Raw genomic sequence first — 18,821 nt, 5'->3', positions numbered from 1 at the left:
GGGGGGAGCCCCCGCCGGAGCCCCCGCGCCCGGCGATGCGGAGCGGGGCATGGCGGCGCCCGCCCCGCCGCTCTGCCTGCGCCTCATGGCCGCCGCCTTCTACGGCCTCAGCTCCTTCCTCATCGTCGTGGTCAACAAGAGCGTCCTCACCACTTACGGGTACGGCCGGGCCGGCGGGACCCCCCCACTCGGGGGATCGGCTTTGGGACCTCCCTCGGGGGCTCGGCGTGGGGACTCTCTACGGAATCGGCATCGCGGAGCCCCCCCCGGGGAATGGGCATTGGACACCCCCCTCCCGGGGGACCAGCATGGGGACCCCACCATGCACTCCCCTCGTCCTTGGGGGCCGGGGACCCCCATGAACGCCCCCCCGCCCTGGGGTCCTGCACAGCCCCTGACACCCCCTATGCACCCCCTAATGTGGGGCTCTCCCCTCCACCCGTACCCTCTCTCCTCCCCCCCAGGAGCCCATTGCACTGCCACTCCCTCCCTGCGTGTCCCCTTTTCCCGTGGGGACTCCCCGGCTCGGCTGGGCAGTGCCCCCCATGGCTGTGAGCTCTCAGGTTTGGGGGGACGGGGTTGCTGCTGTCCCCCTACACACACACACAGTGGGGTGTGTGGCCTCTGGGACCCCCGGTGTGGGTGCCCCCAGTGTGGGGACCCCCCTGATCTCTGCTTTCTGCCTGCAGGTTCCCCTCCTCGCTATGCGTAGGGCTGGGCCAGGTGAGTAGGATGCCCCTGTCCCCCCCAGACCTCCCATTTGGGGGGCTGTGGGGTGACACTTCCCCTCTCTTGCAGATGCTGGCAACAGTGGCCGTGCTCTGGGCGGGCAAAGCGCTGCGGGTGGTGAAGTTCCCTGACCTCGACAGACATGTCCCACGGCGGGTAAGACCCCTCCCTGGGCACCCAACTCCCCTCCCTGGGCACCCAACTCCCCTCCCTGGGCACCCAACTCCCCTCCCTGGGCACCCAACTCCCTTCCCTGGGCACCCAACTCCCTTCCTTGGGCACCCAGCTCCCCTCCCTGGGCACCTCTCCTCTGCCTCAGGGCCAGCCGAATGTCTCTGCCCCATCCCCTCACCCCCGGTGGCACCATGGGCTGTTTGGCAGTGGAATCCCTGTGTCTGTGTTCCTGGGATCCTGTGGCCACCGAGCAGCTCTGGGCTGAGGAGCCGGGACACGTGTGTGTGTGTGAACGTTACCATGGCCGGGTGGGAATAACTTCATATCTATATTTATCCTCTAAGGGTGCTCTGGGAGCTCCCCAGCTTCCTGCGGTTGCTCACTCAGCTTTATCCCTCTTATTTCTAGACATTTCCTCTACCTCTTCTGTATTTCGGGAACCAGATCACAGGACTGTTCAGCACAAAGAAACTGAAGTATGGATGTTTTTTTGTATGGGGGAATGTGTTTAATGGTGTCCTTGTGGGGTCCCCAAGAACCCCAGGCAGCTGCTGCTGGGCCCTGGGGCTGTGCAAGGCTGTGGGTGACCCGGGCAGGAGCCACTTGGGGTGATGCTCTTCCTTCTCTGCCCATGCCAACACGTGCCACGTGCATGTTCTCAAATGCTTCCCACAGCCAGCGGGCATGGAGGGACATGGGTCTGGCCCTCACCCAGTGTGGGTGAGGGTGTGGGGGTGTCCCCAGGGCACCCTGTCCTGACAGGGTCTGATAGAAGTGATACCTTTTGGGGAGGAGAGTAATGCCATTTTCATAAGAGAACGGGCAAAGCTTGCCCATGCTCTGTTCTCCAGAGCCCATATCCTGGCGCCCGCTCCAGAGTGGCCACAGAGCTGCATTTTGCAGCGGGGAGGGAGGAACAACCTCTCACCCTGCTGCCCCTTCCTCCTGCAGCCTGCCCATGTTCACTGTCCTGCGAAGGTTTTCCATCCTGTTTACGATGTTTGCCGAAGGATTCTTACTCAAGTGAGTCTTTCCAGCCCCTTCTTTACTCAAGTGAGTCTTTCCAGCCCCTTCTCCCGGTGACAGATCCTGGTTAGTTACAGAAGCTGGGAGGTGTTGGGATGATGCCCAGTGTGAGGGAGCTGTTGTGTGGCCAGGGGTTTTGGCTCCGGGCTGGGTTTTGGGAGCGAGGGTGGGCGGAGGAAGTGATACAGGGAGCTACTTGCCTTGATCTGCACAGCCCTTTCCCGTGCCCGGAGGGAGCTGGGAGACATGCAGGGCCCTGCGGAGCTGCCAGGCAGGGCAGAGGTTTGTGCTCTGTCTCCACTTGCAGCAGCCTGGCTGTGCAGCACTGTTTTGGATGTGGAGGGTGTTGTACCAGCCCTTGGTGCCTGCAGGGACCCCCATACTGCTCCCACCATGTGCCGACAGCCCTTTTCCCAGGACTGGCTCCATGGGGCTGGGAGCTACTCCGTGCCTAGCTGAGCCCTTCTCTGCACCAGGCAGGGTTTCAGCTCTCCATAAACTCACACCTCATCGAGACCAAGTTATTTATTTTTAAATTACAGAGAGAATTGTCTAAAAGTGTCTTTTACTCATGGCTCTTGCATGGGTTGGTTTCCTTGGGGTTTTCTCCCCCTTTCCATGTGTGTCCCCTGTTCCTCTCCAAAGCCCTGGCAGTACTTCCCTGAGGACTGAACTGTGGCTGACGGCCATGTCCTCCGGCCTCTCTTTTCCAGGAAGAAGTTTTCCTGGAGCATTCAGATGACAGTATTTGCTATGATCTTTGGCGCCTTCGTAGCTGCCAGGTGAGCTCCCAGTTTGCTGTCCCCATCCTGTGTCTGCAAAGGGTCCAAGCTAAAGAGAATCCAATGTCCCAAGAAGGCAGATTAAACACTAACTTCCCCCCCCCCAGACATGCTCTCTAGTAGGAAAGAATGTTTTACTGAACCAAATCCCCACCCCTCCTCCCATGATTAACTTTTCCTGACAACTTACTGGCTCAACAGGAGGTGGAAGGAATCTTCCAAGCGTTGTCTCTGCCCAGCTTAGAGCTTTAACTTCTGGTTTTCCCCTTTCCCAGTGCTGACTTGGCATTCGACCTGGAAGGATATATTTTTATCCTTATTAACGATGCCTTAACAGCTGCAAATGGTGCCTATGTGAAACAGAAGCTGGATTCAAAGGTAGGATGACCTTCCCTCTGGCATTTCAGGGCTGGGCTTCGTTTGCCACCAACCTGCATCTGAGAGGGCAAAGGAGTGAGGCTTTCCTGGTGATGCCCTGTTGCTCTCCCAAAATCTCCTGTCCAGAGTTTGGGAGGGACTTTGGACAAGGGCCTGGAGGGACAGGACAAGGGGGAATGGCTTCCCACTGCCAGAGGGCAGGGTTAGATGGGATATTGGGAAGAAATTTTTCCCTGTGAGGGTGGTGAGGTCCTGACACAGGTTGCCCAGAGAAGCTGTGGCTGCCCCATCCCTGGAAGTGTCCAAGGCCAGGTTCGGAGGGGCTTGGAGGAACCTGGGATAGTGGAAGGTGTCCCTGCCCATGGCAGGGGGTGGCATAGATGAGCTTTAAGGTCCCTTCCAACCCAAACCATTCTGGGATTCTCTGATATTTATAAAAACCCCCACCATTTAACTCCTCTGTCTTGGAGAATCTCATATGGATTTACCTTACAAGCCCCACTCTCAGTAGCAATATGAATAAGATTTTATGTTCCAAGTTAAATACATGGATATTTCTTGATTCCAGGAGCTGGGAAAATATGGTCTGCTCTATTACAATGCACTGTTCATGATCCTCCCCACCCTGACCATTGCCTACTTCACTGGAGACGCGCAGAAGGTAGGATTCCTGTCCAGAATCCATGCTTTTTGTGGCACAATGTCATATAAAGAGAATGGGATAATGAGGAGGAGGTGGGGGAAGGGATGGTGGGGTCACTACCCCAAAACCACGTCAGCAGCAAGTAACTGCAAGCCTTACATTGGACTTAAATCCACAGAGTTGCTCCATTCAAGCATTTTTGTAATGCCTGAGGAATGGGGAAGTGGAGAGCAATAAGCAAAACCAAATATTATTTAAAGAAGTTTAAGTATTTTTGGAAAAAAATGAGTTTCTTCCAACTTTTTTCTGTCCTTCCCTCTGCTGGGGTGGTTTTATTGAGTTGCTCTGAGAGTCAGTTTGCCTGTGCTGCTCTATCAGGGTTGATTTACCTGTGGTCCTGTATTTGTGAAATTACTCTTATTCTTACTATTACTATTATTTTTTTGTTTATTTGTATTTTTTTTGCACTCCCTGATGTACAGCTGTACTGAGCTGGCCCTGCTGAGCAAGAGACTCCTTTTTCATGCCTGTTCATTGGGCATCTCCCTCTTCCTGTGGAGGGAATTAAGATGGCAAAGGCTGGAGGTGTCACCTCCCCCATGGGTGACCCTGTGGGGGCTCTGGCAGGCCCCCTGCTGTCCATCCCCACCCTGCAGAGCCTGGTGACTTTGTCCTCATTGTGAGCTTAATGCCCTGGGATAACGAACTGGGATTTGCAAGGAGAAGGGATGGTAGGGGCTGAAGGTAGCTGAGACCTGCCCTTCCCAGCAAGCAGCTCTGAGGGCAGGATTTGGGGATAAAGTGCTCATTTAGAAGCAGGAGCTGGCGCAGGGGCAGCAAAACGTTGCTCTGTGTGCTCTGTGCAGCCTCTGTTCAGCCCAGAGAGAGAAATGGCCTTTTTTTTTTTTTCTTTTTCCCTGAATAAACTTCTTTCTCCGGGCTGAGCTCCCGGCTGTGGTGCTGGACAAAGCTCTGCTCTGTGCCGGGGCTGCCGCCAGGAAACTCTGCGTGTGCAACTCCATGAAAACCCCCTTGTGAGGGGCCTGTGGCCGGCGCCGGGCTGGGGGCTCTGTCCTGGGTGGGGGGTGCTGGGACCCTTTCCCATGCCTGTGGATTTGGGAAGTCTTGTATTCATTCAGCAGCATCCAAGGTAACGATGTGCTGCTTTGTGAGAGAAGAAGTGGGTGTGCCCTGCAAGTAATTCCTGGGGTGACAGGGATGGATGACCTGCAGGAAGGGCCCTCCTAGGCTAGCATTTCGTGTCTCTGGTGGGAAGTGCTTTCCCAGCTGCCTGGCAGGATCCCCGGGAGCTTGGCAGCCCTGTCCAGCTGGGAAGGGAATGGGTGAGCCAGTTCTCAACCTGCTCTGCCTTTGCCTCCTCGTTAAGGCTGGCAGGGATCTCTGGAGTCCCTCTGGTCCCCCTGGAGCACATGAGTACTCCAGCTGGGTTCTGGGTATCTCCAGGGATGGATACTCTGGCACTGCCCTGGGCAACCTCTGCCAGCACTCAGTCACCCTCACAAGGTGTCTCCTGACATCCAGAGGGACCCTCCTGTGTGTCCATGTGTGCCTGTGGCCTCTGAGCACCTCTGGAAGAACTGGACTCCATCCCCTTAGCTCCCTCCCACAGGTGTTTGTACACCTGGGTGGGATCCCCCAAGCCTGCTCTGCTCTAGCCAAGCAGTCCCAGCTCTCCCAGCCTCTCTTCAAGGAGATGCTCCACTCCCTGCAGGATCTTAGTGACCCCTCTGGACTCCACCCATTCTTTCCCTGTCTCTGGCACCGGGGAGCCCAGTGCTGGACCCAGCACTCCATGTATTCCAAAAAACCAAAAGCACAAGGCAAAAACCCTTTCATGAATTCCAGGCTGCCTTTAGTCACGTAGTCAGCACCATCTCCAGAGGTTACAATTCCCTTGAGATGTGCTGTCTGAGTGTTATGGTTTGCAATGAATGAATTCCAAAATTGTCCAGTTCTGGGTAATAACCAGCAGGGAATGTCTCTTCTGGTTCCTCTGGCTTGTGGCACCGTTAGTCCCTGCTTTTTTCAGGAGGGATGAGCTGGGTGCTGCAGCTGGAAGTGATGCTCGTGTGGATCCAGCCTTCCTCAGCCCAGGATGTCACACCAGGCTCAGATTTGGGTTCGTTTTTCCTGCTGTGACATGAAAGCCAGGGCTGGGGGATTGTTCCTTGTCTTGTTGGGAATTCCTGTGCTTCCTCCTCTAAAGGCTGGTGTTTCCTGCAGGCAATGGAATACCAGGGCTGGGCAGACACATTCTTCCTCGTGCAGTTCATGCTGTCGTGTGTGATGGGGTAAGGATCTGGGTGCTGGGATGGGAGCAGGGCAGGCATCTCTGTTCCAGAAATAGGGAATTTTGGTGCCTTATTACTATTAAAAATTAATAATAAACCTTCAGTCCTGATAAGGACCCTATTTCTGAGAGCTGTGGCAGGTGGGAATTATCTCCTACCCTCCTTCAGTGCAGGTTTAGCCAAAAAAGGGATGCTATAAATACTGCTGGAGAAAGGAGGGGAAGGGATCATGGAATCCTGGAATGGTTTGGGTTGGGAGGGGCCTTAAAGCTCACCTTGTTCCAAGCCCGTGCTCTGGGCTGGGACTCCTTCCATAGCCCAGGTTGATGGGATGATGTTGGATCTTCCTCCGCAGATTTATTTTGATGTATTCCACGGTTCTTTGCACTCAGTATAACTCTGCTCTTACAACTACAATAGTTGGCTGCATTAAGGTGAGTGGCTTTCCTTGATCCCAGGGGAAATGTCAGGTGAGCACCTCACTCATTATTCCTTGGGAATCGTGTTAACCAGCTGCTGCAGCCCCCATTCCTCCGTATCCCACACTCTGCATCCAAGGGTTTCCCATTTCCATGCATGGAGCATTCCCTTGTCTCAGACTTGTGCTCTTGTTCCTCAAATCTTATTCTTTTGCAGAATATTTTAATAACCTATATTGGGATGTTTTTTGGAGGAGACTATATTTTTACATGGATGAACTTCATTGGTCTAAATATCAGGTAAGAATGTCAGGCCTTGGCTGTTTGTTTATGATTTGTCAGTGGAAATTGGGATGAAACTGATTTGACTGATTCAATGCGTTTTTTTTCAAAAAAGAAAAAAAAAGCATGGAAGTGGTGTTTATGGGGAACTCCCAGACTCAGCTTGTTTTAAAGCCAGGAGGACTCACAGGAGTATTTTAGCAGCAAACTCGAGTTTTCTCAGAGTTGCCAACCAGAGTCAGGGAATTAAGGCGGCAAAAAAAGTATTTTTTTTTGTTTATTTAGCTTTTTTAACAGTCTCCTTTCTTCTCTGTGTGTGTTCCTATTGTGAAAGTTCATTCCCTGTCCTTCAGCAGGATCCCTTTGGGGGTGGAACAGATCTAGCATTAGGTTTGGGACCAGGCTAGGAAGTGTTTGGGCAGGAATTACACAGAACACCTGGATTTAGGAGGAAAACAGGGACTTTTCATGCAAACTGATGCTTTCAGCAGATCTCAGTCCCATGGTTCCAGCTTTTCCTTGGCAGCTGATGGGCAGGGCTGTGTGGCTGATCCATGTATCTCATCCCCAACTGTTTTTTGCAGTATTGCTGGAAGCCTGGTGTATTCCTACATCACTTTCACCGAGGAGCAAATGAGCAAGGAGTCTGATGCTGGCAGCAAGCTGGATATTAAAGGAAAAAGCTCTGTGTGACCAGGGAGAGGCTTTTTTTGGAAACAACCTCTTTCTGTTCGGCTGATCCCGGGCAGAATGCAGGAAGGAATCCGGGGCGCCTGCCAGGAGCCACCGTGATGCTCTTAATTTGCACAGCCTCGATTGCTGCCTTTACAAATCCTTGGGAAGGGAACTGCCTGCACGGGGAGGAATGCATCTAATTAAGTCTGATCATGAGGAATTAACAGGTTTCTAATCAAGCTGAGATCTGGCAGCTGAGATTGGCACGAGCAGCGGGCGGCGCCAAGTAGAGGAGGAGGTGTCAGGGGATCCTTGGCTGGATCTGCTCCATGGATCTACTCAGCCTGGATTGGGATGCTGGGGCTGCCTCTGCCTCTGCTCTGTACCCCCAGCCTGGTCCCTCTGGCTGCTGCAGGAAGGTGAGGCTGTGGGATCCGGCTCCGAGGGCAGGTGACCATGGAAGGTGTTCCCCTGGAGGATGCAGGATGCTCCTGATTTGGGCTAAAACCTCTTGGATGAACGTTCAGTGCTCTCTGAACTGAAATTTTAGTTGTTTTCTGGGTTTATTTTTTGTTTCATTAACCCACTTCTAAAGCTGGGTTTGCCCTGCTGGTTTATTAGAGCCCTGCAAACGTTCACCCCTCTCTTTCCTGCTTTTCAAGGCTCAGGGATATTCCCAACAGGAAGGTTTTACCTGCCACTGGTAAGCTTGGCAGAGCTGGCAGCCTCCCTCAAACCACCCCGGGGGCAGAAACTTTTGGATTTGGGAAAGCTACTGACCTCACTGGGCAGTTTGAATCCAACAGGGAGAAGCTGCAGGATTCACAGGACTTCATCCCACCTGGCACACAGAGCATGGTCCAGGAAATGTGCCAAGCAAAAGCTGCTGCTCCTGCCCCTGGAATCCCCATCCCACCCACCTGCACACACCTGGAAGAGGCACAGGGACTGAAATCACCTTTTGGCAAGTGAAGGGGGGCCAAGCCCTATCCCACAATTTGTGTTTTTCATGGAATAAGTCATTCTGGGTCTGTGACCCATTAAAAGAATGGGATTTTTAATAAGTTGGGCAGTTTAATAAGTTTGCTGATTTTTAAAGGTTCTCTTGCACAGCTGCCTTGCACAGGGAGACCTTCTTTCTAGGTCTCCCTGGATTGTCTTTTGGTTTAAAAAGAATTGTTTATAAGTTTGGGTAGAAAAATTTTGGTAAAACAATGTATTTAGAGGTTTTTTTGTATCCATGCAAACAGCTGCTCTAGACACTGACATTTGGTTTTTTGGGAGATATTTGCTAAAACTGTGACTGCTGTTTGGCAAAGCTGCATTTGTTGGAGTTTATTGGAAGTTTTTAGATATGAAAGAGACTTTCTGGGATGATGCTGCAACAGCCTGAGGTGCTGGTAAAGGTGTGAAATGAGTCTGCCAGCATCCTCCTCCTCCTGGAGCTCTTCCAGAACCAGGAACTTCCCTTTTCTTTGGAATTGGTGTGGTAACTGAGGGCTGAGTCAGGGTGTCCTGGAGCAGCCCCTCAGCAGGTTCCCCCTTGGAACACAGAATTGGAGAAATTAAAACAAAAATAAAAAATCCCTGATTATTTTTGTCTCTTCCCAAATTCTGGTAAATCCTCGGCTTTGCTGCCAGGAGAGGGAAGGTGATGAACAATTCCTGCTGTGCAGAAGCCCCAGAGCTGCCCAGACTCTCCCCAGCATGGGGCTACTGGTGCTGTGCTGGCTCCCAGTAGCCGGGTGGTGCTGGGGCTGGTGGATCTTCCTCTCGCTGCAACATTCCCAAATCCCTGTTTTCCACATGTGCTCTGACTCTGCTGTGTCCACAGTCAGGATGTTGATTCTGTCAAAGGAGATTTTTATGATTTTATGTTTATTTTTGAATCTACTGGTTAGATTTGGTGTCCTAATGGTAAAGTATTTTTAAAGGTTATTTTGTGTGTGCCAGGGTTGGGATGGGATCCAAAACACTGGGAAAGCCAAGAGCTCCTCTAACAGTATTTTCTATGCTATTAATTGACTAAAAAAATGTTTTCTATGTAGAATCTATTTGCAAAATGAGCATTTTAGTGATGAAAAGGGCAACCTTTTGATTTGAATGTATGGCAGGCTTTGGATGTCAGTAATGAGAGCAGAAAGGATTTGCCTCTGTATTTTTGTATTTGCTTCGAATAAACCAATGAACCAAACCTGCCCTGCCTGCTCCTGCCTAATCCCTCACTTCTCTGGAACAGCAGGAAAAGGCTGGAGAGGATGGAGATGGTTGGGGGGTGAATAAAACAGGGGCGCAGGGGGGCTCTGCCCAGTGGAGGAAGTGGGGGTTGAGGGGATCTCCTGGGTTTTCCAGCTTTAAATATTCCTTGGGAAGGGAAGAGGGATGTGGGAGCACAACCCTGTTTTGAGGGAATGAAAGAAGCAGTTCGAAGTTGAACCCAAAAGGGTATTTTGTTTCCATGTGTTTCACGGCAGCAGTAACAGAGTTGCTGGGGCTTCATATCCTCTGAGCAGGAAAACTCCAGCAAAAAAACTCAGGAATTTTTAATGCAGACAGTACATTTAAAAATATTTTAATAAGCTTTTTGCAGAGGGGGAGTGGGGATAAGAGGAGGGAATTACTAACAGTGCAAAATACTCTGCAGAAAAATGGATACAACTAATCTGTAAGTTTGTGTGTGTGTGGTTGGATTTTTATTCACATTTAACCTTTTGGGAAGCCCACCAAGGATTTCCTCTGTTGAACTGGATTCCAAACTGTACTGAAGGCTTTGAAAATGAAACCAAAGTTACCAGATTTCCAGGATTTTAAATAGCTTTAGTAGTGCAATGACTTACCGAGTTATAGTGGCTGCAGTTTGAAACATGAACAAAGTATTGTATAAAACACCAGCATAAACAAAAGGTAAATAATAATTAAATATTCTTAAAGTCTAGCTGAGCATTACATAGTTGATTATGGAATGTCAGGTCTCTTCTACATATCACCAAAAAAAAGGTAAGATAAAAAACAAAGCAACATTCCTGAAAACATACACAAGAGCTGGATTTCACACACAGGCCTGAGACAATTCACTTAGAAACTTTCCTATAAATTTTTGGAAGTATTTCCAACTTGCAAACAAACAAAAAAATGCATAAAAATAAAACTGAAAATAGGGCTCTGGTTGTCTGGAACCGTCTCGTGACCGTCTTTGATCTAAGGCTGAAACTTTGGGTTTCTGTTACTAATCCAGAGGGGAGAGTTAACAGCAACCTATGCCTTGGGATTAATCACTTAATTCCTTAATTAATACAGGTTTTAATTAACAAACCTCACCCAGAGCCTCTCCAGGTACAGGGCTGGCTGATCCCTGGCAGGTGTCACCCTCTAAACCAGGTAGAGCATTATTCCAGTGATCCAAATGTGGATCATTCCCCACATTTCTGGGAACAAGTTCCTACATCCGTAACATATCCAGCGCAAATCTGGATCATTAATCATCATAAAGTCCAAGTACAGGTCATTGGAGGAGAAAACAACCCAACCCCTCAGCAGGTGGGTTTTGGGTGCATACATGAATTTCAAACCATAGGACCGTTCATTTAAACCGGAATCAAAAAGACTTATGAACCTTAAATTAAAATAACCAAGTAAGAATTAACAGCACATCTGTAAGGAGGAGAACACAGAGTTATAAATTATACAAATAAACCATTTCTCTAATTTTAACAGAGTAGAAGTATAGCTTAAATAAAACCAAAAAAGTGGCTTAAAAATAAAAACAAACAAAACAAAATTAATTTGGATTAAAAATGGATGGTAAATTCTATTTCCACAACTTTCAAATTCCTATTTCCACAACTTCCAAATTGTGCTGATGGGAGGGTGAACATGACCCCCTCCACACTTATTTATCGGGAATTTTTGTTTCTCACACTTTATTCTTAAATTAGTTGACCATACTTTAATCTTTAATTAGTTATCCATTCCTCCTCTCCCTTCTCCCAAGTGTCCCTGGGTGCCAATACCTGTATGTGCTGTCCCTGCTCCCATTGAAACCATCCCTATGGTCCTCAGAAATTCCAGTCCAGCACCAGATTCCAACTGTACATCCATTCCTACCCAGTACAGCCAGACAGGACCCTTTCCTGTGCTCTGTGAAATGTGGCAGGTGAGACACAGACTGAAAAATATATCAGTGGATCATTAACACCTGAACTGGGTGAAGAAGGTTTAGTAAACTCAAGCATTTGGCTGCTGTGAAAATTATCTAAGTTCAAAATAAAGTGAGAAAAGAAAGCAAGGAAATGTGTGCAGTGCAAGCAGCATGAGTAACAAATTTTTTAGCATCACTATTTGCCATAAAACAGAAGAAAAATAAACATGTTTCCAAAATCAAATGACTCCTAACCATTCTTATGTTAATTATTTACCTGTTTCTGGGAAGAAAATAACATGTTGGTGACTGATTTTTAAGTCAATTTGTTTGGTTTGGGGTTATTTTTGTTGGGTTTTTTTTTAGAAAAGACTTCAGCAAAATAAAAGGAAGCTGACATTAGACTCAGGGTATCAACTCTCTCATAAAAGTTTACCAACTGTACAAGGTAAGAAAATTATACAAGCTTTTGTTTTAAGAAAGGACAGTTCAATCAAGACATAAGTACTGTAAAAATCTTTCAAAGGCTACAAAGAAATCTGGAAAAATACAGAATGTATTTCTTTAGCCCAGATAAAGAATATGGAAAGACATCATTGATGTCAACAATTTTACATAGACAAACCTGACTTGGTTTATTTATTTACCTTTTAAAACTTCTATATATAAAAATAGTTGTGCTCATAACTTTCAGGATTCATGAGGGTTCCTTAGTGATGGGATGACATTTTCCTCTCACCAGCAGGAGTGGAAATTTCTGTGTCTACTCTGTCTTGGCTTTCTCTGTTTTATTTTAACTTCCTGCAACATCTGCACCAGCCCCTGCTGCAAATAGGATGCTTTGTTCACTTTGCCAATGATTAAAAGGTGTATTATACATTAAAAGGTGTATTAACACATTCTTTAATGTATTAGGCTGGGAGTATTTTTGCAGAAACTCACTGATTTGTTCCTCAAATATTTAAGAGCCTCTTAGCCCAGAACTGCAGCTGCCAGCTCTGAGAAATTCAATATTCTCCTGCTGCTTTTCAGCACTGAAAAAAATCAAATAATCAGATTTTTAGAGCCAACTAAAAGGTATCTGGAAAACAAAACAAAAAAATCTCAGCAGATTGTTTATGGAACTGGATTTTGTAAGGTAACCCATCAACCCTGAAAATTTCAGACACCCAAAATTTACTCCAAGGAATAAAACCAGCTCCTTGCACTCAGTCATCCAAAGTTTCCAGTTCCTCAAGCTTCCCATGGGAGTTTGCTTCCTGGAAGAACTCCGAAGCCCCCGGACTCTCCTTCCCACTGCTGTTAATTCGTCTTCTTTTAAGAGGTCTTTCACTTTTCTCTTCCAAATCATTGTCGTTTCTTGAGGCTGAATGAGCCAGTTTGGTGTCAATGGCAAGGTTTTCAGGTTCATACCCATTTGTATCCAGCTCCGTGTGAGGTGTTTTCTTGCCACTGGAAGGTCCATTTACGTGCAATCCCTCGAGTTTTGCTTCCTCTTTGCTTGGTGCCTCCCCTGGGCCGTTGGCAGAGACACCTGTGTGAGAGAGAGACAGCATCAGAAAGGCACAGGAGCATCAGGAGGAACAGAACAGTCTGTGACAGGTCAGTAAAGCACAGTTTTAATTAGTCCCACTGAACTAAAAAGCCAGTATTGTTCTCCTTATCCTTACTGAACTAGTGATTTATGTGCACACAAATGACAGACTTACCATGATGGAGTTTATGGCAGCCCTTAAAAGCAACAGAAAATGTCCCAGAGTCCAGTAACTCCACAAGCTACAGGTGGACTCTCCTCACCTGAGCAGTTTCTGGAGCTTGCTCTTGATTTCCACAACCTGATTCAGTCCCCAGCTCCTCCCTCCTCTTGCTCCTTGAGCAGAGACAGCTCTGCTCACTTTTGGGATTTTCTTCCTTCACAGGGAGTGTGCCCTGGCTCCTCTCCCATTCCCAACTCCCTTCCATGCCCATGGCTGGGAGGAGTAGCTCCTGGTGTCCCTGAGGAGCACCAGTGTGCTCCATCACAGCCCAATTCCCACCCTAGATGTTTAAATATCCTGCACAAGACTCCTCACTGCATTAACATTACACCTCTATACCAGCACAGAGGAAACAAGAACACATTAATTCCAATTAAAAGGAAATTCCAGGGGAGATTTATCTTCCATACATGACCAATGTCTAAAAGCAAACATATATCTTGTTTTAAAAACCAGTTTTACTTGAGAGCTGCTCACACCTTGGGAAAGTAGGCTGTTTGTGTCTGGGGGTGTTCACCTGGCAAAGAGAAGGCTCCAGGGAGACCTTAGAGCCCCTTCCAGTGCCCAAAGGGGCTTCAAGAGAGCTGGAGAGGGACTTGGGACAAGGGATGGAGGGATAGGACAAGGGGGAATGGCTTCCTACTGCAAGAGGGCAGGATTAGATGGGATACTGGGAAGGAATTTTTGGCTGTGAGAGTGGTGAGGCCCTGGCAGAGGTTGCCCAGAGAAGCTGTGGCTGCCCCATCCCTGGAAGTGTCCAAGGCCAGGTTGGACGGGGCTTGGAGCAACCTGGGCTAGTGGAAGGTGTCCCTGCCCATGGCAGGGGGTGGAACGGGATGAGCTTTAAGGTTCCTCCCAACCCAAACCATTCTGGGATTCTGTGAGGATTTGGCAGCTCTTCAGGGGGCACAGGGCACACACTCACCATTCTGGTTGCTGCTGCTGGTCGTGCTGTCCTCCCGCTCCGACTGGCTGGTGCTGCTGTTGGAGGTTGTGGGAGGAGGGGACGGAGCTCTGCTGGAAGCAGCACTTTCACTCTCATCCAGGAGCCGGTCCATGTAATCTCTAGACAACAGATACAGCTCATTCAGCCCTGGCTGTGGGAAGTGTTGGTGTTATTGGTGAAAAAATACTCACTGCACACACTGCAAGTGTGGCCAATTCACATTCTATGTGGGAAAGGTTTTCAGCTGACAGAGAGGAGGTTTAGTTCGGGTGTTGGGAAGAAATTCTTCCCTGTGAGGGTGGGGAGGCCCTGGCACAGGTTGCCCAGAGAAGCTGTGGCTGCCCCATCCCTGGAAGTGTTCAAAACCAGGTTGGAACAACCTGGTCTAGTGGAAGATGTCCCTGCCCATGGCAGGAGGTGGAACCGAATGAGCTTTTATGTCCCTCCCATTCCAAACCATTCCCTGATTCCATATGCTCTGTATTGTGGGCTGTGATTTCAAGGTGATGCTTTCTGGCAGATTTCCACTAAGCTCTTGCAATTTGCTGCATCAGCAATAACAAACCATTAAAGTAAATAACATTGGTGCACAAAAAAACCCCAAAGGGGTAAAGTTAAAAGCAAATTAAGAACTCCAGAGTTAAGGACATTCCCATATCTGCCATCTATTCCAGTCCTCCAATTTAGGTCACTAATGGTAAATCTCCATGAAAGATTTAAACAAAGAAAGCTGGTTGGTAAAGCCCTTGTACCAATGGTGTTAAGTCTGGATTAACTCCAGGAACAGCATATCCTCACACATAATTCTGCTGGAATTGACACTGCACCCTGAATTCCCACATTTATCTGCAAAATCATTCAAGAACAGACAAGCACAATCCTGAATGCCACTGCTGCTGATCCCCATATGCAGCCAAGCAACTGCAAAAAGAGAGTGTTTTGAGTGATTAACCACCAAAAATGTCTACTAATTTGGGAAAAAAAAAAGGGGAAAAAACCCCCACCACCAGATGGAAGAAGAAGGGGAGACAGACAGTCCCTGACAAGCAGTTAAGAAACTCTCTGTAACACTCTCCAAAGCCACAGATGGCAACTCTGACTGTCACCCTGTGAGTTCACTGCAGTGGTCCAACACACAGCTCTAAAATGTTTGGAGAAACAATAATATTCCAAAGAAGGATCAACAGAGAAGCCAGGAACAAATGAGAAATGAAAATAATAGTAAAAAGGCTTGGCAAGAATCAGCGGAAAGAGCGGGATATAAAATCAGAGCATTGGAATGAGGGGCAGGAGAACATGCTGGCTCAGAGCTGAGGGGGTGCAGTTCTGCTCAGACATTCCCTCCTTCCCCAGCAGGGATATGAAAGGGGAAAAGGAGCCATGGGCACCTAAGAAAGCCCTGGGGCAGGATGCTGTGCTGGCCAGAATTCTTGCCAACGTACTGCAAATCCCACCTGAAACATGTGACTGATGCCATTGTATAAAACATTTATAAAACATATTTAAAATAAAACAAGGATTAAAACCACCCGTATTTGCAGAAATGTGAAACATTTAGAAAGAAAACAAACTAAATTCAACAGCTGCTCAATGCAAATTGTTGCCCTTATTCCAAATAAATTTATTTAAGACATCACATTATACACACTAGTGCAATTTTCTGACACCTTGGTCGTTTTCCTGCTGCAAACTGGGACTCTGGAATCCCTTGGTTTTCATTCCATTTCAGCTCTGAGCAGAATAAAATAAAGATTTAGACCCAATACACATGAAATGATGCCCATCTTACGTGACACCAGGGTGCAGGTTGTATTTCTTCTTTCCAAAGCGGGTTTGCTGGGCAAAGAAATCGTAACGCTCCGACTTCTTCCACATGTAATAAAATGCTACACATTCCCCCACGGAGCGTGTCCGGACCTAGGAAACAATGCCAGGCAAGTCTGCATCAATTTAAAAGCATTTTTTTGCCATAACCCCCCAGCATTCAAATCAAAAGGGGTGAAATTCCAAGTCAATGCTGCTTTGGACAACGGAAACTCCTGGCTCCAAATTTCAGAGGCCTGGAATTGAGATGTAAGGTCAATAGTGTTTCTAAAAATACTGGAGATACTGTGAGGTGCTGCAAGGAACAGCTCTAGGGGAATATTCCAAGTCTGTCTCACAGTCTTTTCAGAGGAGGCAGCTCTTCTCAGAGGACTTTTGCAGGATTTCTGCACTTTGGGTTCACAGCCACAGTCACAGAGAATTCTGGACTTTGAGAAAACAATTTGAGCATAAATATAGGGAGAAATCCTTCCCTGTGAGGGTGGTGAGACCCTGGCACAGATTATTCCATGGATGCCCCATCCCTGGAAGTGTTCAAGGCCAGGCTGGAGCAGCATGGTCTAGTGGAAAGTGTCCCTGTCCATGGCAGGGGATGGAACTGGATGGGTTTAAAGTCCCTCCCAACCCAAACAGTCTGGGATTCTGTGATTCCATAGTAAAAAATAAAAGAAGTAAATATAGTAATTTATTAAGGAAATTAAGATAAGAAATTACTTACAATTACTTTGCTTTAAAATATAAAAAATGTGAACTTCACTTAAACTCAGCGTTTACCTTATTTGCCTGAATCACATGAAAATCTTTGCCATAGACTTTCAGCCCTTGTTCAAAGTTCCTACATTCTTCTTCTGTCCAAACAGATAATTCTTCTACAGAAAAGAAAAAAAAAAGCAATAAAGAAAATACTTAACAAAAAAGCCAATCAATAAAAGACAACTGAAGTGACAGAAAACACATTGGAGGAGCTACTTGGTAGGGACTGTTATAAACTTAATATAATTTGGCCTCATTGATTTTAAAGGTCACAAGTAAATAAGGTTTAAAATAGTGGGAGAACAAACTAATCTTCTTTATGTGATCATTCCTGTCTTGTGATTTGCACAGGGAACTCAGGAGAGGTTTGGAAGCAGAACCAACAGATCAATGGGTAGGAAAATAACTCATGTCTTCTCTTAGTTTCTTGTTCCTTTGAGCACAAAGATCAATAACAGACTAGGAAATGCTCAAGGCTCCAAAAAGCACCTTTAAAAACAGGGGGTTTTAGTGTTACACTTTGCTAAATAAAAGTTTTAGATGCTCTTTCTCCTTTATTTATAACTCTGAATTATTTTATATTTCATGTTTGTTGCATTCGCTTTGATGACTGAAGTGGTCTAAAAGAACACAGACAAAATGCCCGAGAAATGCACAACTGAGCTGCTAAGAAGCAAGTTTCAATTTTAATGTGCTGGCTGAAGTCACAGATATTTATATCAAGCTCTATGGACGGGAAGTGAATTTACACATCTGCTAGTTCCATTCTCTCAGAGAACAATGAGAGATTCACTGAGGGCTGCATTTAAATTAAGCTCTGGGCAAACCCCAAGACCTGTGTAACAAATAAAATGAAAAGTCAGGAATAGAACCTCCCCTTTCAGTGTCTGCTCACCTCTGGCTGCTTTGACATTAAACCTCAGCCTTCGTAACGATTCCTCAGTATCAAAATTGCACTTAACCAGTTCATACAATGCCTGGAGAGATGAAAACACACACATTTAACATTCCAGAGACCACCCGATTTATGCTGTGCCACAGCAGCATATTTAGAAAATCACTGACACCTATTAAGATTAAAAATAAACGCTTTGAATGAATTTAATAAAATTTAAGTCAGCACAAAGACATATTTCCTGTGTTTAAATCTCCAAAGCTCTAATTACATAACCAAGAATATATCCAGGCAAAGTGTTTTAATATTTATATCCACTACATACATTTGTAAAATTGATGTGGGGTTTTTCTGGGTATGAAGAAAAAAATAAGTGTGCATTCATACAGCTTTAAAAATTCTGTAACTGAAAGAATTAATTCACACACATTTATAAGTTATATAAAGCACTGGTGCATTTTATTTTATATACAGCAAAGTTAACAGTTTAATATTCATTGAGAGGTAAAAAATCCATCAGATTTCTATTTCCACAAGGAATAATAAAACTGTTTCAAACACAAATTTAATTCTTGGCAGTAAAACAAAATAAAGGGATGATTAATTCTCTAATATTAAGCTACAAATCCTACTTATTTTTCTATACCTGTTCATTGTCTTTAATATGTGATCCCTCAGGAATTGCATCCAGGCCTTTCTCCTCACCCGTCCGCCTTGAGGCCTCATTTAGGAACTCAATCACTTTATCCTCTGGTAGGAAGTCAGGATTCCAGAGGAGCTGGTCATCATTTTCATACACTGAATGAACACAAGCAAGATAAAACAATGACAGAGACATTCTCTCTGATAAAGGGGTTCTGAAACCCTGGAAGGTCACTGGAGCACTGACATTAATCCCGAACACACGGAGGGACAGATAAAAGAGTAAGATTTGGATGTTATACTTTAGACTGCCCTCAGATCTCTGGCATAACCTGTTCTCTAGATCCCAGGATCCATTATGAAACTCCAGAATACTAATACTACAAAATCTCCATTTTTTCCAGACCTTTTACAGGATATTTCAGACCAGGAAAGCCATAACAAAC

General features: G+C 46.7%; 2 protein-coding genes across 6 annotated transcripts in view; one reads left to right on the top strand and one right to left on the bottom strand.

Annotated features, from left to right (window-relative positions):
• The first annotated feature begins 16 nt into the window (after positions 1-16).
• Positions 17-9,619, top strand: SLC35D1 (solute carrier family 35 member D1). The gene is made up of 12 exons (XM_017805574.1): positions 17-159; positions 690-723; positions 799-885; positions 1,312-1,379; positions 1,855-1,926; positions 2,643-2,711; positions 2,987-3,089; positions 3,658-3,750; positions 5,977-6,044; positions 6,400-6,478; positions 6,681-6,763; positions 7,330-9,619. The coding sequence occupies exons 1-12, from the start codon at positions 50-52 to the stop codon at positions 7,436-7,438; spliced, it is 975 nt and encodes a 324-aa protein (XP_017661063.1). The 5' UTR covers positions 17-49; the 3' UTR covers positions 7,439-9,619.
• A 706-nt stretch (positions 9,620-10,325) lies between these two features.
• MIER1 (MIER1 transcriptional regulator) overlaps positions 10,326-18,821 on the bottom strand; it is a 35,133-nt gene continuing 26,637 nt past the window's right edge. For all 5 annotated transcript variants that reach the window (XM_017805569.1, XM_017805570.1, XM_017805568.1 and 2 more), the window contains 6 exons: positions 18,380-18,531; positions 17,734-17,815; positions 16,860-16,954; positions 16,051-16,178; positions 14,241-14,380; positions 10,326-13,092 (listed from right to left, as the gene is read on the bottom strand). In XM_017805569.1, the coding sequence (XP_017661058.1) occupies positions 12,767-13,092; positions 14,241-14,380; positions 16,051-16,178; positions 16,860-16,954; positions 17,734-17,815; positions 18,380-18,531 (923 nt within the window). In that variant the 3' untranslated portion in view covers positions 10,326-12,766. The remainder of the gene's footprint in view (positions 13,093-14,240; positions 14,381-16,050; positions 16,179-16,859; positions 16,955-17,733; positions 17,816-18,379; positions 18,532-18,821) is intronic.

Source organism: Lepidothrix coronata, unplaced genomic scaffold, assembly GCF_001604755.1.
Source record: "Lepidothrix coronata isolate B3197 unplaced genomic scaffold, Lepidothrix_coronata-1.0 Scaffold12, whole genome shotgun sequence".
Lineage (NCBI taxonomy): Eukaryota > Metazoa > Chordata > Aves > Passeriformes > Pipridae > Lepidothrix > Lepidothrix coronata.
Note: the sequence above shows the minus strand (reverse complement) of the source record. Positions and strands in the feature narration are given on the sequence as shown.